At 40.7% G+C, this 17,876-nt stretch overlaps 1 protein-coding gene across 3 annotated transcripts; it reads right to left on the reverse strand.

Moving 5' to 3' along the window:
• Window positions 1-718: 718 nt before the first annotated feature.
• STX11 (syntaxin 11) lies at window positions 719-17,084 on the reverse strand. Of its 3 annotated transcripts, none has more exons than XM_026109798.2 (3): window positions 16,928-17,084; window positions 7,566-7,691; window positions 719-3,815 (listed from the first exon to the last, which is right to left on the reverse strand). In XM_026109798.2, exon 3 carries the CDS (start codon window positions 3,812-3,814, stop codon window positions 2,948-2,950), a length of 867 nt encoding a protein of 288 aa, XP_025965583.1. In that variant the 5' UTR covers window position 3,815; window positions 7,566-7,691; window positions 16,928-17,084; the 3' UTR covers window positions 719-2,947. The 3 variants fall into 3 exon arrangements, with proteins under 3 accessions (XP_025965583.1, XP_064365276.1, XP_025965585.1); XM_064509206.1 differs by having other exon boundaries at window positions 7,487-7,691; XM_026109800.2 differs by lacking the exon at window positions 7,566-7,691.
• Window positions 17,085-17,876: the final 792 nt, after the last annotated feature.

The raw sequence follows: 17,876 nt of genomic DNA on the forward strand, positions 1-17,876 counted from the left end.
CCTGTGTCACATTATTCTTTGCAGCTATAGTGTGATTAGTTTTTTTAAAAAGTCTGTTTAACTGTGACTAGGCGAGTTCATGGACTGGTAAAACTTGGGTTCTTACACAACTCAATAGAAAAAAACCCACAGTATTAAGCAATGAATACATGCTTACGATGAAGAGAATGGTTTCTTTAGTTACTAAAGTAATTTTTCAAGTATCTCTACTTTACAGTGGGACTGAAAAATGGTTTCAAAGGCTTCCAAGCTGGTATTTCAATGATTCTGAGATCCAGTTTCTTCCTCACAGCAACAGCCTAAAGAAATAAGGCCTCTAATTACATTTTTCCTCATGCTTCCACTCTCTCCACGTGCCTCAAGTTGGACACAAGATTTGATATGTTTCACACTTCTAATAATGAAATCATTAAGATTTGTCAGAACTGCAAGAGTAAATTTGCATTTTTTCTTGCAGTAGAGAATCATATTAGAATATATGAAAGCTTTTTTCATGTTTTTTACAGGAAAAAATATGGTAATTCTGTCTCAATATGCAATACACTTGACTTACTGTGGCAGCAAATACTAGGAGGACATTTTCTTCAGGCACTAACTTCCTTTCACCAACTTAACAGTTTAGTCCTGTAGCTTTTAAACTAAACTCACAATGTAAGAAACCCTTCAGAATTGCTGCTTCAATGTACAACACTGCATTTTCAGTTTTTATTATTCAATATTTTATTGCATTTGTAGACATACATATGTGCAAAAAAGAAACAAACAACAACAAAAAATTTACACATCTTTATCAAAAGCATTGGTGAGTGCCAAGAATATACAGACCAAATAAAATACATAGTTTGTTCCTCTTTGATTTATGCCCACATTCTGACCCTCTGAGGTGTAGGATATTTCTCTTCAAATGCACAGTGCCACTGACTTGAATGGCAGTACCCATGGAGTAAAATGACTTTGTCTTCTTGAGTAACACCACAGGAGTAGTAATGGTGCCAGCTCAAAACCCTCCTTTATCCCATTTCAAGTATGGATTTTGAGTTGTTTGAGAGGTCCTCAAGCAAGTGTAATACTGATGTCATTAGGACATCATTGAATATCAAAATATCTTCTAGTTTAGAAGATCAGTGTTTCTCACTCTTCCATGTTATCACAGACGGGTGCTTCAACTAAAGAGGCTTTCACTTTCTGAAAACTGTTCTATATCTATTTTTAGCTTCTTTTAATTTAGCTTCTGTTGGTGTGAAAAGGCCCGTCTGGCAAAGAAGCATTTTTCACTAGAATATGAGAGCTTGGAAGTTGAAATTATTTCACTGTTTTGTTATATTAATATAAATAATAAGAAATAGTGGGGGGTGGTGGGGTTTTTTTTACATATAAAATTAGTGTGCAAAAGACCAAAAAGGAAAAGTTTAATTGTGATTGGTGCAGGAAGATGGCTATGCACACCTCCCGATGAAAACTCCCAAATACAAAACATTTGAAATGTTTAAATACATTTGTTAAAATACGTACAAATAGGTTCAGAGTTAAAATAAAAGTCACTAACTTTTGAAAAAATGTCCTGCATTAATTCAAAGGATAGCAATAGATCACAGTGTATCAGGAAGCCACCTAGAAATACTATAGCTGGAGAACCTCCAGAAGTAGGAGCTAACATCACTCCCAAGAACTTAGGATACATGCTTCACTGACAATGCTCAGTGGTTTCTAGGGCTGCAGATATTTTCTGTTTCCTCCTTACATTCCAAACCTACTGTGGCCAGACTCCCCTTGGAGGAAAAGAGAGATTGTGTTTAAGCTTGAAAAAAAGGATTGAAATGACATTAAAATGTTGTTGTCTTTCTTCTTCAGGTATACTGAAGAAACATGTTTGTTTTCTTTCGCACATGGAGATTTCCTAACAATGAGAGAAAAACTTCAGTTTTTTGTACACCAGCGAAATTTAATGATAGTACATTTAATCCTTCACATTATTTAAAATATATAAAAATATTAAATCAGTGCTTATAAAAATAAAAGTCTACTGATGAGGTAATCCTTCCACTAAACTGCAAGCGTTTATGTGCCAGCACAAAAGACTCTAAACTGTTGTATTTTTAGGGGTGCTTCTACAGAAGGCCACTGCATGCATCTTTCTACTGGCTGAAGTGTTACTTGGCAGAAAAATATATTAGAAGCTTAAAGGCTTGGCAGTTTTGAAATTAAGAGTATGGGACAGTGACTCAATTTTAAAAAGTCAGTGAGATGCCACAATTTCGCAGTGCTTCTAGCAAGGTTGTGGGCGTTCAAAATGGAGAAAATCAATCACTTACACACAAACAGAGCAAAAGGTACTTATAATTTAACATGCAGTTTACTCTTGTTAAGGCCACTGAAAGATGAAAATCAAGTTGAAATTGAAACTAGTTCTGTGTCTTCTGCTAAACTAACAGGTTCAATATTCTGTCAGATGATCAGCGCAAAATCTGTTCCACTATTTACATCAAGCAAGCTCCAAACTAGTTAAAATTCAAAACTTTGATTCTATGGTATATTGCGTCACCACAGGCAGCGAGTCTGCACCGCCTGCAGTCTCACTTTGACAAATAAGAATAAAGTTACTTCTGTGGAATTTCTTATTTTCCCCGGGCCAAGCAATCAGCCTATCATTCATTCTTCTTTATTGCCTATCTGAAACAAGTATCATTACACAGAGGTCTTCTAAATACTTGCACGTCTAGCTACACCAACAGAATACATCTCAAATAAAAAACAAATAAAAAAGTTTTATCAAGATTTCTAGTAGCCCATAAATAGAAGTACCTTCAGCGAATTCAAGAAAAAGGCAACAAACAAAACACCCACCGCACAATAACCCCTCACAGTTCTAGGGGTTGCCATTAAAGAAAAATTGCTGGAAAGATTTTGAAGACATTCAAGTCGGCCCACAATAGGTTCAGTAGGATAATCACCTTCTGCAACACGATAAGCAGCAGCAGAGGATTGTTCTGAGAGGGTGTTTTCTTCTGTATTCTAAAGCTTTTTTTACTTGTTCTTTAGCTTCTCCTACATAGTCCTCAACATTTTGCATATTTAGCTCAATGATGTCGAAGGTGTCTGCCTGTTCCTCCACTAGCAGGGCCACCTGCAGAAAGAGCTCATGAACTTCCTTGATGCGACTTTCTAACTTCACTAGCTCTTTATGACGCGTCTCTATCTCATTCAAGGCTGAGCGAGCCCCCTTAACATCTGACAGGAGATTCTCAGAGAAGACATCCCACTTGCCTTGCTCGATCATCTCCTCAATCTGGTTGCCAGAAACATCTTTGCCCATTATCTCTAGCTGCCGCTGAATCCGAATCTTGCAGTTCTCCCGTTGGTTCATCTCTGTCGCATTGTACTCAAACATGGCTTCCTGAAAGGCGTGCATGAGGTCAACATAATGGTTCTTTGCTACCCTGGCAATGATGGACGTGACACCATATTTTGTTACTGCATCTTCGCTGAAATCTCTCATTATTTGGAGTTTCCTATGGATGCCTTCTCCACGGGCCTTGATGTCTCTGGCAATACTGTTAGTATCTCGTTTGATGCTACTAAGACGACGCATGGAAGTAAGGAAGCGGCTGTTTTGTTTTCTAAGCCTCTTGACATCTTCTTTTAGATGGCCATTTTCTGTCCGGATGCTCTGTATGTCTTTATGAAGAGTTGCCAAGGCATAATCAGTCTCATAAAGGAGAGTATCATGGGGTGAATTTTCATCATCCTCACTATCAGGAAACTGTTCATTATGTAGCCTGGCAAATTCATATAGCTCATTTAGCCGGTCTTTCATCCTGCCAGAGAAATAAGAAAAGGAGGAAAAAAGTAAACAGAACATTGGTTTACAGGGTCTGAAAGTTCACAGCTAATCTTACATGAAAGAAACCCAAAATACCAGATTTTAAATTTGTTCATGGTATTTCATACAGTGATTAATCTCTGATCCAAAACTGGTGCTAGAGTACCCTTCTAGAAACTACAAAGCTTAGAAACTTAAAAATGCAAGACAGAAGACAACCAATCCTGGAAACAAATCCAAAAGAGTAGTAAGACAATCTACAACCCCTAAAAACTCCAGTCTATTACTTGGAGGAAAAAAAACAAACTCATGAGCAAATGATAGGAAGCATTCAGTTATCAGTATGTGTAGCCAGCCCCTCATTACATCAACTACCCGAAATTACAGGTCCTTTCATTCTAAGCTTGCTTTTCCTGGAAGAAGGGTAGAAGTCTCTCAGGAACAGAAATAACATTTACCAATACAGTTTGGAGAGAAAAGTTCCAAGGAATGGCATGGAAAGCAATAAGATAGTATTTTCGAAAAACAGACAAGTTCAGGGTCCTCAGATGCTATCATCGATTGTAGTGCACTAGGCATCAAGCAAAATAACACAGTAATAGCCGCATTTTGTAAGTAAAATCAACCAACCAACCCTTCTTCATTTTTGTACCATGGAAACACCCCACTGAAGGAATAAAGTACCACAGTTGTTAAAGATCAAGTTCTGTTTTCTGCATTTGCCTCAGACATACTGGATTACAGATTTCACTACAACAGCAACAAAATGAGTAATCTGTACAGACCAGTTACATGGTAATGAAACATAAATCTCCTTTAAGCATGCTGTTTACCTGAAACTCTGGACTTAAAATCTTTATAGAAAGTGAAATCTGAAAGCTTCAGCAAGAATGTTGTATTAAGTGTTACAGCAACCGGGAAAATTTCCCATCACAAAAGCTGTACATCACATGACATCATTTAAATTATTAAGAAAGAAAAGTAAATTCAGAAGCAACATCAAGCATGACATCCCCTAGATCTCTGTATCTGGAAGATTCATTTTTGTTTTTCAAGGAGTTAAGTATCCTCACAAACCCTTACAAACATGTTATCCACTGTGAATGTATCCATTCATAGGATCTCCACGTTAAGAAAATCGCATGTGAACATATCCAGGATAATAGACCTAGATCCAATGTGAATTAAGAATGCAAATTTGTGATCTGTTTCATGGGATTGATGGATGTATTAAAGAGGTTGTGGAAGAGAGAAAAAAGAATCCATCACAGACACAGTGTCTTGGGCTGGCATGGTTAAACAGGCTGTATATTGGTCTTGGGAAGTGTTCTTGTTATGATCATATTTATACTTGTGCAAAAAGTGAATTTTAACTTTAACCAACACTTTTCCAAGCAATACAAGCCAAGAAAGTTCATTAATATCCTGAGAGAAGAACATTCATGTAGGAATCCATAAATGTAAATGTAATGTTTGACTTTAAACCATAAGCCACAAAGATGCAACGCAGTCATACAGGAAAAGCATTAGAAAATGAAAGGTTTTTCAGCTCCCTCAGCATTAATAAAAATCAAGATTTTTTGCTTCATGCTGCAAAAACACCAAGATGAAAAATCCCCATCTAAAAAGGAAACAAAAATGTGGGGGGAGTGCTAAAGGTTTACCTGACTTTAAAGCTGCATCTAGCAAAGAGGCATCTAGCAATCTCAGGATTATTTAGATCTCTTCTGGTCACCAATTGTTTCTCAGATGCTTTTCACCTGAAATGTAGATGTGGTTCTGAAAACCTGGCACAGTTCCTAGTCTGACTGCATTCCTGACCCTTACTGGCTTCCTTAGAGCTTATGATCCTCCCCTGGAAATGCCATGTGTTGTGTTCAGCAGTTTGTTGTTTTTATGTTTTGCATCTACATTTGGAAACAGCAACCAGTGTTTACTATGACCAAACCTTAAAATGACAATCCACAGCAGCAAAATGGCATTCATGTAGAACTAAATCATTTCAAAACAGTATGTGTGCAGGCCTATGTTACCTCAGTTCTTACAATTCCCAAAACTTGAGGGAAAATAAATTTCATCAGACTCTCTAAAAAAAATTTCAAGGAGAACAGTTTGACAACTGGCTCATCAATAATCATGTTTTATTTTTTGTGCTTGACAAAAGTGGTGCACTTCTTTTCTGGAAAAATGTGTGAAGAATGTTTAGATCTAAGAGGTACTGTATTGCGTCTTATTGTTCCAAACTTCAGGGAATACAGACATCTAAAACTTCCAACAATTTTAATCCAGAGATGCTCTCAAGTATGTATAAAACTTACATGGAGAATTTGGTACAAATGTAATAAATCATTTTTGTTTGTTCAATATTTAAGCAAGAGCTCTAGGACGTGAGGGGGAAAAGTTTACATTTAAGTAGAAAACCACACTGAGTGAGGACTCCTGTACAATAACCTTGGTTTTGTAGGAAAAGGTCTATATTTCCTTTCCCCCACACCCAGAAGAGTAACCTTGTGATTTGTCTTCTTCATCCACAACTATTTTAAGGTGTTAGATAGAATAAAGATAAGCAGATATAGAGAAGCAAACGCATAGTAAATCACAGAATGAAAATTCCATTGCTGTAATAAGTTGATGTGTATACTAATCCTCTAACATCCCTGTAAAAATACCTCTAACTTTTTTTTTAATGCAGCATGAAGATTAAAAGGTCAAATGTTAAAAGAAAAGTAAGGAGCAGTCAAGTGTAGTCTCAGATTGCACTGTGATGTTGTGTTCACACAGGAAGATGATCACTGGCCTATGTACTATCACTTCCACTGAGTCTCTGCCTATGGTCTGTATGTGCTGAATAAAAGTTGTACAATGTAAAATTTAATATTCATCATTCAGTTTATGGCCAGATATCTCATTCACTATGTTACTGCTGTTCATTTCTTCGGGGCTTTCTCCTGTGATATCCTTGGAATGCTTCATAAACTCCGAATAATCTTTTGGAGAAAGGCAGTGCTAACAGCCCATTTTACAGACAGGGATTTCAGGAAAGAATGATTGAGGATAAAACTATTACTCTTGATGAGTTATGATGACAATTTAAGACACCTGCAGCATAGTTCTTTGTACCTTTTAAGTTCAGAAGTCAGCTCCCTCTGACTTCAGTTGCTGCTGCAAGCCTCAGGCACTTCGCTGAGTAAGATCCCAAAGTAAGAAGCCGGACATCAACAAATGAACACATGAATCTAGGCAACTTGTGACAAGTTCGGCTCCAACGATGCATACAGCATTGCTCAGGAACTCTGTGATCCAATAGGATCCAATTCTAAATATGCACAAAGGGATGAATTTAAAGTTGCACTGACAATCTTCAGCCTGGGATTTCTCTGCTTCTGAATGCTTAGCTCTAAAAGCCTGCATTTTTTGAATATATGTACTAAAAATTACATTCAAGGTGATTAGGGTCTTTTAACTCTGCGCTGACGGCCTGTACCAGTCAGGGTAATGGCTGACCAGACTTCTGTCTTAACAAATGGATGCTGTCTCTTCAAGCTGACTTCAGAGCCCTGCACAATCAGTGACTTTTTTTATAAGCCACCTCTTCCATTCTTCCTGAATCTGTCCCTTTCTATTTATAAAGTGCATCACCAAGGCTGCTTCCCACCTTATCCTCACCTTTTCAAGTAAGATGCTCTTCCTTATCTACATACAGTGCCTGGACAGAATGCAGAACAGGAAGAGAATGACTTTCTACCTGTATTTCAGTGCTGTATCAGGCCACAAAGCACAAATTGCAGAGGAGACCTATTCAGCTTCATGCTAGAGCATGTTCAGTTGTTCTGTAGGTTGGCATTTGCAATATTCGGCCACAGCACGGGACCTGTGAAGGAACAGAACATGTTTAGAGTTCAGCCTTCTGACAACACCTTTTGCTCAAGGAACACATTAAACTTATGTTGGGCATTTGCAAGCTGCAGCTTTCAGAAACTTAGAATTTGTACATTTTGCTAAATTTTCATATTAAAAAAAACAGGCTCAAATGCAATACCAGTACAGCAGTCTTCCCCCATTTCAAATTCCTGTTTCAAGCAAAGGGGAACTGTATCTTTCCAAGAAAGGATAAGGACTTCTGGGCATTCCCAGTGTCTTGACAGAACTGATAATATATACCAAAACAAATAAGCAAACAGCAATGGAAAAGCAGGGGCAACCAGGCAGCCGAAAAAATTCAGCTTAACTGATCAGTATTTAGGAAAGTTGATCTCCTTTATTAGATGCTGTTGTCAGTCACGCAAGTTTACTTACATTTATTTACATGTTGATAGTGCTGCTTGTAATTAAATCAGCAATATATTAATAAATAAGACATCACTATTTGCTAGGAATAGGCTCAGCCCTCATTTTTTAAAATCAGTGGCAATGCCCTTCCTAATATAGGGCCCCATGCAGCAGTACAAACTGGGGCCCACTGACTGGAAAACAACCTGGCAGAAAAGGACCTGGGGCTGCTGCTGGTGGACACCAAGTTGAACATAAACCAGCAATGCGCCCTTGCGGCAAAGCAGGCCAACAGCATCCTGGGCTGCATTAGCAAAAGCATAACCAGCAGGTCAAGAGAAGTGATTCCCTTCCTTCTGCTTGGCACTTGGGAGACCGCATCTGGAATGCGGCGTCCAATCTGGGGCTCCTCAGTGCAGGAGAGACGTGGACGCACTAGAGCGCCTCCAGCGAATGCCACCAAGCTGGTCAGGGGGTTGGAGCATCTGCAATGTGGGGAGAGCCTGAGAGCTGGCATTGCTCAGTCTGGAAAACAGAAAGCTCAAGGGAGATCTTATTGCTGTCTGCAAATACTTAATATGAGGGTATAGACTCTTCTTAGAGGCACACCGTGACAGCATGAGAGGCAATGGACCCAAGTGGGAACAAGGAAAATTCTGACCAAATAGTTGGGGAAAAGAAACAAACAAAAACACCTTTTATATACACTGGAACAGAGGCCCAGATAAACTGTAGAATCTGCATCTTTGGACATAGTCAAAACTCAACTGGACATAGCCCTCAGCAACCTGATCTAACAGGATGTGCTTTGAAGGGGCGTTTTTGGACCAAATGATTTCCAGAGGTCCCTTCCAGTCTAAGTTATTCTGTGATTCTATGATTCAGCCTTAGATTAAAAGTTTGATGATTGGAGTGTAAGAGCTAAACATATTCAGCTACTTGCACAGGGTTATTTAAGATGCATCTCCTACATTACAATTTCAGGGCACCAGCTACTCTGTATTCTGGAATAACAGCCTAGAGAGTAAAGATACCTTAATTCTGAGTGTGTGTGTTTTAATAGGCTAGCTGTCAGCTTGATTTTCTTCTAAAATACTGTGGATATTCAAACTGGAACATGTACTTCTGTGTTTGTGGTTTTTAGCTACATAAATCTGTCCTTGTAAAAATCAAGTTTCTTATGCAATTCATCATTGTGTACACACACACACACACACACATAGAGAAAATATAGAGTAGGTTACGACTGTAAGGGTTACAACTTCGAAGCCAGATACCCATCAAGTATAGTCAGCTGAGGACATGTTTAGTATTCCTCTCTTCATGTTAGCATGCTACTTCTTGGTATTAATCACCACTATGAATAGCTTTCCTATGATGCATGAGAAGGATGCAGACAATCCTGTTGCAGTAAGACTTTGGCCATACATAACTCTATGAAACATCTGACTTCAGACAGAAAAGGAGCTCCATTTTGAAAGTCAGAAACCTCAAATACACATAAAAACCCTTTCCAATAGCCTCACATACAAAGAGGAGTCCTGAACTTCTGTAATATAAAATGCCTGACAAAACAAGCCTTTTATAGCAATAGAATTTAGTAGTAAGGACATGTTATGCATATTACTGCAAGCGTTTACTTCCACTATGCTAATGTTTTCCATCCTGTTATCTGAGTAGAACTAACTTATTTCTACAGAAACAAGCTACTTGCACACCTACATTTGTTTCAGCATTAACATCTGTATATCCATATCACTGAGTTTGGGGACAAAGGGTGAAATAACCCAGGATTTTCAGCATACCATCCAGATTTATATCACAAGCGGCAGGGAAGGAAGCCAGTGTACATTTTTTCTTACAGCCTTCATATAAGGCAGTTGCTAGTTAATACCAACTTGTGGATTAAGTCTAGGCAGTAATCTTTTCATTGATTCATACTCCTTGAGTAAGGACTTACATGATGAAACTTACCTCAGCTGAAATGGCCTATTTGAGGAACAATGGATATTTCAAAACCAGTCATTCGTAACTCATTTCTTTCACCTGCAGTTCCCCTCTCCCTCCAAAGGTAAAAGACAATACTTGCTCCACTATGAACCCACACGGATCACCTGGGCTAATATCCTGTCTCTGAGTGACAGGTGCTATTGGTTGCATGACACATGACAGATGTGACACTGAACAATTAGGAAATAACCTGTTCATAGGCAGAATTACATCATAGCCAACTGTGTATCAGCACATTCCAGTAGTTTCCCATACTGTTTATGGACCACGCAGTACTGATGGGCATTAACTCAGATGGATTGGCTGAGCCTAGCACACTCAGTTACAAGGCAAATAATCTGCTACTGCTGAAGGAAAGTCTGAATCATTTAAGAATCATAAGAAAAAAAGAAGCGTTAAATACAACTGAAGCCTTTCATTTAAGGGATGGAGTCTCAGATTTACTTGTTATTTTCTAGCATCTTTCTGTTTTGGAAACAACTGGGTTTTTGCAGATTGAATCATTTTGCCTGGTATCTATTCTCCAATAATAGATCAGATGATATCAACTTGGAGAACTGACTATTGTTTGCAATACGTTTTCCTCTTGACAAAGGAGCTCCTAATTGACTTTTACAGCAGAGTGATCATCATCTTTTCAGACAACTTTTCCCTCTTCATCACTGGTGTACTGTAGGCTTGAATCCCTCAAATCAGTTCTCTCTTTTTTGCTTCTCATCTACAAGAGCTTTAGGCAACACCAAAAGTCATAATCTAGTGATTAGGACACTGTGCCTTCTGCAGCTGTTTTAAGATCACATCTGCATATTCTGCTCCAGTATTAGCAACTGTGACAGAGATCAGCACGTCAAAATCTTTTTCTAGCCTCACGGAAAGGAAGCTATCATTTTCTCTAGAGTTTCCTGTATTTGGCAATGTTTAAAAACACACAAAATGTATTCAGGAGTGAAAAGATACCTATTAACACTGAAGCACCAGTTAGAAAGCTACAGGAATCTAGCAAGATGTGACAAATGTATCTGAAGAATACTAGACATTACCCCCTTCATATTGTAGTCAAAGCCTGCTTACAGCAGAATACCTCTTTTTTACTTTCCACACTAGTGGAAAGCGCACACAATTGCAAATGTCTCACGGCAGTTTCTTTCGAAAGCTTACATGAATTGTCAATTTCTCTTTTCTCTTCTTCAAGATCATGATTCTATTTAGCTTTTTTCTTACAACGCAGCCTTTAAAAGGCCATACACATAATTACTCTCTGTCATGTATTTTAGTCCATCAGCTCAGCTAGGAACCCAACTACATGTTTTATGTACCAAAACAAGTTGTTTATTACCAGCTGATATATTCTTTCCTACAAGGAAGGCTAGTTAAAAAGGCCTAGGGGAAAAAAATAACTTTCAAATAGTTTGTTGCCTCTAACTCAATGTAATGAGGCAATAATTGCTTGAATACTAACTGCTTTTGTGATTCCTTTTTGACTTGTCGTTTAACAGTGTTGGATCTCTTCAATACAAAGTAACTCTCAATTGCTGCACCACAGTGTATTATATATTCCAGAATCTAGTATTCATCTCATAATTTCCAGACTTATTGCAGAAGATTACCTATCTCGGTATTTACCATAGCCTGGTTATCAGGTTTCCCAGACACCTTTAATAAAACTAGAAGAAGCTGCTGGCATACATTAAATGCACATATGAAAGCCATTTCATTTTCCATATATTCATGAAGAGACGGGCAAAAAGCCTGAAGCTTAAGCTTCTTGTTACTACACAGTAGCACATACTAAGTAGATGCTACTCTTGCCTTGGAGAGGACAGTCTCTTGTATATAGGTTGGCTGCTAGTATTTACTGAGTTGTTTAGATTTCCTTGGGCAAGCTGTGGATCACCACCGAGAGTTTTCAATCCTGGATAGGCAGTAAGATGGCTTGCTGGTATCTTCTCTTGCATTTTTCTCATAAATCGTACTGATGAGAAATTGCAACTACATTTGTTTCTGTTTGGTTTGTGGAGACCAGTACCAGGGCAGTAGCCAGAAAGCTTTCTCCATCTTCACTGCATAGTCCATTAAAAAGTGTTCATCTTCACACATATCATTTGAACCCCTTCCTGAAATTGCTAACTCTCTTGAACAGTGATCATGGTTTTCTACTGAAGTAGAAGTTAAGGACAGGAAAGTCTAATGCATATCCCAAATTTACCTACTTCATTTTACAAAGAGTACTAGACACAGAATATAGTTAGCAACTTCAAGTTTCAAAAACCTGCTAAGTAAGTGGGATCCCTGAGACCTGCAAGCTCATTCTGATCAATTTTAATGTGCACAGCTTTTTAAAAACAAAATGGTATTATAAAGAATAGATGAACATCTTTCTGCTTGTATTTTAACAGAGGGGAAGAAAAAAATCCCACCATAGTTCTCTATTCAGTACTCTGACATCTTATTTAATGTATTGTAGGTTAACAGTATATCCTTTATTCCTGCTTCCCGTGATAGGCAGAATTAAAGTCTTCAGGTAAAATTGGCCTTGCTAGAGACAAGGGGAGTGTGTGTTATACCTCATCAGGCACATTATAGGGTTGCAAATAGTAACACAGAAACGTAAGACTAGCATAAGCAATGAGACAGCCATCCATGCGTTTCTTGGCAATTACTACAGTTCAGTATTATTATGAGTCATTATGCGAGGAAATCAGACTACGCACTCATGTGGTGCTGTTACTATAGTGCTTCGAGTATGTACATTATCTCATTAATCACCTCTGCTTCCTTGAAACAGATTGGCTCAACTGAATAGCTATGTACATACCACATTTGTATAACTACTATTGCTAGGACCGAATGGTATTTAGAAGTGATTAAGACATTATATTGGCATGAGTAGAAACATGAGGTTGGATGTGATCATCAGTCAGAAGCAACATGTTCTACAGACATTTTAAATTAGCACAATAGCATTTACTTCTGTAAATATACATATATTTACAGCTCATAGTATAGTGTTACAATCTGAGATCTAGTACTCTACTCAAAAAAAAAGAACAACCTTTGAAATTAAAAAAGGGTTATTTTAATTGATATTTAGTCAAGTGGATCAGTACAGTGGATCACTTGAGGCCCAGTTCTGGGTTCTACTGCAAAATCTGCACAACTGTAACAGGACCAAAACAGTTTCAGTCAGGAGATAATCCCCATAGCCACACATGCCTACCCACATCCTCAGCTCAGGGACATGCCAGGCACTGGAAGATTTTAGACAATTACTCTACACTGTTTAGCAGCCCATTGGTGTTTACAGGCCTGTTAAAAGTACCAGTGAAGTTGAGACAAAGTACAAATGTAATTACGGATGTGCTGGCCAGTGGTGCTTGGAGATGCTTTTCCTGACTGGGCATATACAAAGCTCAAGCAGGCTTTATTGTTGTTTTCAAGAAAGAAGTGATTTGTTACTAACACGGATATGGCACAAATGAAATAGAGCAGAAAAAGCTGAAGGATTCAGCGCTTTCTTGGCTTTAGTCAACATGCGTTTGTCAAGAATAATCTCACATCAAACCAATTCAACTTTTTTCTCTGACAGGTTGACTGGCACAGTAGATAAGGCAAAAGCTGCACACATGATAAGACTTACTAAAGTCAAGATATGTGATATCATTCCCTCTGTGATAAACTACAGAAATATGGTCTAGACCAGAAGTGCCAAACACTTCGTTTGGTAGGCTAGATGAGATATCATGATGTTTGACACAATCAGCAAAAGCTATCAAAATAGATATAAAAAATGAATCATAGTAATAGTTTCACATACCATTCCCCAAGAACTGGCTCCCCCATGAGCCAGCTCTAGTCAGGAGCAGCATAGCCACTCTTCAATAATGTTGTTTCTGATCAGAGATGGCTCACGTGAAGGCCTTGTCTCAGGGAGTAGCCCAATATGCAAGAGCAACCAGGAACAGCTTCTTTGCAAAACAGCATAAAAGTGTAATCCTGTGTTTGGTGCTGAGATGAGTCTGTTGGACTAAATTAACACTACCTCAGCAATTTCTGCACTGTGTTTTGTCATCCCTGCACTACAAGGATGACCAAAGAGTCAAAGAAAGCTGATGGGCCAGATAAAAGATAATGGAGGGGCTATCTGGCCAAGCACTTTCATATCTGACACACCAGGCATTTTCTAACCATCAAAACTGTTTTGGAATATCCCAACATTATGATGATTTTCTGTCAAATTAGGAGGCTATCCATATTTTTTATTAGCAACTTGGATGATGGAACCAAGCATGAACTTATATAGTCTGCAGATGACACTGAAGTGGAAACAGACCCAAAGAAGCATTTGGTGACAGACAGAAGAGAAATAATTAGAATTTAGATGATCTTGGCAAGTAAGAAAAGTGATTACAAAAATAAAAGGAAATTCAGTAGCGAGACAAGCCTAGTATGGCATATTTAGAAGATACTATTTGCACAGATAGAAAATAGAGAATACCTAGTTTGGTAGCAGGAAAGCATCAGTGGGATTATGCCAAACTGCGAACTAAAAAAAAATTCACAATACTATACTGTTGTAAAAAAAAAAAAAATCACATTCTGAGCTGATGTGCCTTATATAACAGACGACAAGGAAAGTACTGATCCTGCGCTGCTTGCCATAGGCAAAGCCTCAACTGCAAGACTACATCCAGCACCAGTTACCGAACTAAGAACATTGCAGAATACTGGAGAGTGTCTACACATGATTTCATGTAGACAACCAGGAAGAGAGACACAGTACTCCAATATATAAAACAAGTTTATAAGAAGAGAAAGGATCAGTTTGTTACCGTGTCCCTGTTGCAGAAACACACAAAGTAATGCATTTGACTCACTCATGAGATGTAGCAGGAAACACTTTCTTACCGAGACAGGAGCTGAAAATTGGACCAGTTCTCCACGGGAACATTGTGGAACTCTCTTCTTTAGAGAATACAGACAGACTAAAAAGCCCTCTTTCAGGTCTGGTTTACAAGCACTGCTACAATGCACCAGAATGGATGAGGTAAAGTCTTAAAATCTCTTTGTAAGCCTCTGTTTGCATGATTTTCTGTTTGTTAAAATCCTTCTCACTCCCTGTCTCATTGTGTGTCTAGCGCACTGTAAGTGTGTGCCTATGCTAGGGAAAAACTCTGGTAATTTATTTTACCCAGTCAATTCTCTTTGCTCCCTACTATTTTTGTACCAGTGGCAACTCGCATTTCTCCTTTTAGAGTAGATCTTAGTTACTATCATATTATCATTTCGTTTTGTCTCATGAAAGGTCCCCTCTCACTTTCCTAAAACAGTATAGAGTAAAACAGAAAACTATTTCAAAAAATTTGTAAATGTGTTAGATATGGAGCCTAACTCCACAACACCAGAAATCTCCAAGGCTGTGTGATATAATATGCAACTCGTTATGTTTATTTGCAGTGCCCAGAAGTAACTTATCACACTATCCCCCTTCTAACATGTCAAGAGATCTTCGGAAAGTGCTTGTTTTCTTGATAAGAATCTCTTACGACAACAGAGGTTAACTTCCAGTTTTAGTCTCAGCCAAAAAGCAGATGTATGTGCCATATGACTTAATGTGCAATTTCAGTTTCAGAGCAGTGGTCATACAGTGCAGTCAGTGCAAAAAACAGGGGTGAGAAAATGGTGTTCACACATGGGGGTGAGGGGCATCTAAGCCATTCTTTTTTAGGGGTCTAACTTCAGTCTGTTCTTCCAAGTGAAGAAAAACTATGCTCATCTTGTAGTCATACTACTTCAATATAAAACTATTTAAATAGCAAGTAAGACTATTATTAGGAAAACAGTATCCTTTAAGTTGTACTCTCACCTTAAAGAGCCACATATTCCCATTTTGATCCCTTAAAAAAGCTTAAAAAATGGTTCCAAAAATACAATCTAAAGAACAGGCACAAGGAGTTTGAATGTCCATTTTAGGCCAATGCTGTTATTGTAGTCATTTCCTTTCCTGGTATCACACAGTTGCATGCAGTTATCTCAGGCATATACAAGTACTAATTCTTCTTCACAGGGAAGGAAATTAGTATCAATTAATAGGAAACAATCAAAGAATGCTAACTTTTGCAGTCACTCACGGATCTGGCCATTCTGATGCCCAAGAAAGGAGTAAAAGCTATTATACTTTGTGTATAAAACCAGCTATCTACAAAGTCCACTCTGAGCTATTCATAATGCCATAGGAGAACTATGAATGAAGTGTCACTTTTAAGTCAGACAATGAAGGCAGCTGGAAATTCAGACAACCGTTTGGCCTGGATGAAGAGACCAATTTGGAAACATCCCTTCCGGGCTCGACATTGCAAACGTCTTTGTTTTTTCCTCAACCTGCTACACCATGAAAAACCAACAGCAATCCCTTCTCGCCTCTTGCGGAGACTACAGCTATAACACAGCAGTTAAAGCTGCGGGGCTTCAGACGGCAACAGCACTCCCCTACAACTTCCCCTCAGCGACGGCCGAGAGGCAGTACTGAAATGGGGCTGTTTCGCTTACTCTTACGCAAAACGATATTGCAAAGTGCTCCGAAAACCCCACATTTCCTCCCTGCTTGCTGGCTATGCTGGGCGCAGGGGACCGCACGGGAACCGGCTCTCTCCCGCCCCATCGACGGGGCTCGGGGGTGCGTGAAGGGCTCCGGTGCGGGGAGCCGACAGCATCTCCCCGCCGCCGCCGGAGACGTGCCCGTCGGGGGAAGGAGCTCCGCCGCAACCCGCTCCCCGCCCCCGAGGAAGGCGCCGTCTCCCCTGCACCCCCCATCCCCCTGCAGGTGCTCACCGCCCGGGCAGGACGGCACAGGACGGCTCAGCTCGGCTCGGCTCGGCCCGGCCCGGCCCGGCCCGGCCCGCGCTCCTCCCGAAGGTGCCGGTGCCACCGGAGCGCCCGCGCCGTCGGGGCAGCGCTAGAGCCCACGGGGGGCCCCGCCCCTGCGGCTCGCCTCGCCAGCCCATTGGCTGCGGTGGCGGGGCGATTTGCATAGCGGCGGCCCGCCCCACCCCGCCCCGCGGGCTGTCCATCACAGCCGTCGAGGGGCGGGCGGCCGCGGAGCGGCGCTGCCCCTCTGCCTCTTCCTCTTCCTCCTCCTCCTCCTGCTCCGGCCCCTCGGGGCGGTGCTCGGCCCACACCGCTTCCCAGCAGGGGGGAAGCCCGCCCCGTCGGTGCTGGGAAGCGTGGGTGGGCCGAGGTTGCCCATGTGCACAGCTCACATGGACCGAGCCTGCCCTTTCATGCCCCCACGGGCAGCGGCGGCAACCCGGGATGGAGAGGAGCCAAAGCCAACGAGGCGTCCTGGGGCCTGTGGGGCAAACAGGGTGGTGCAGCTGGGAAGGGGCGGCCTCCCATAGCCCCCAGCCCCCAGAGCCGTGGGTGCAGCACCAGCCCGGGCTGCGTGGCGGGGAGCTGCTCAGAAACCCGTGCATTTTGGCCGCCATCATAACGTAGGGCACGGCACAGGGTCGCACACGCTCGCACCAGCTAATTAGCGGGTTCCCGTCGCGGCATTTGGCCTCCGGCAGAGCCCTGCCCTGACACACGCTGTCCGCATGTAACCTGCTTGGCTTTCGTCCTGTCTGCCGGCGCAGCCCCAGTGCCGTCATCCAGGCAGCACTGCTTGCTCTGCCATTCCTTAGCCTGCGCGGCTCGCCGTGCTCTGCACCACCCCAGCGCACCGGCTGCCTCCACGCTGACCCTCACCTGTGAGGATGGTCTGCCATGATCACCTCCACTG

Source organism: Dromaius novaehollandiae, chromosome 3 (genome assembly GCF_036370855.1).
Source record: "Dromaius novaehollandiae isolate bDroNov1 chromosome 3, bDroNov1.hap1, whole genome shotgun sequence".
Lineage (NCBI taxonomy): Eukaryota > Metazoa > Chordata > Aves > Casuariiformes > Dromaiidae > Dromaius > Dromaius novaehollandiae.

Bases quoted from the DNA above. Each gene is read 5' to 3' on its own strand.
- STX11 (XM_026109800.2), bottom strand. From the start codon at position 3,814: ATGAAAGACCGGCTAAATGAGCTATATGAATTTGCCAGGCTACATAAT.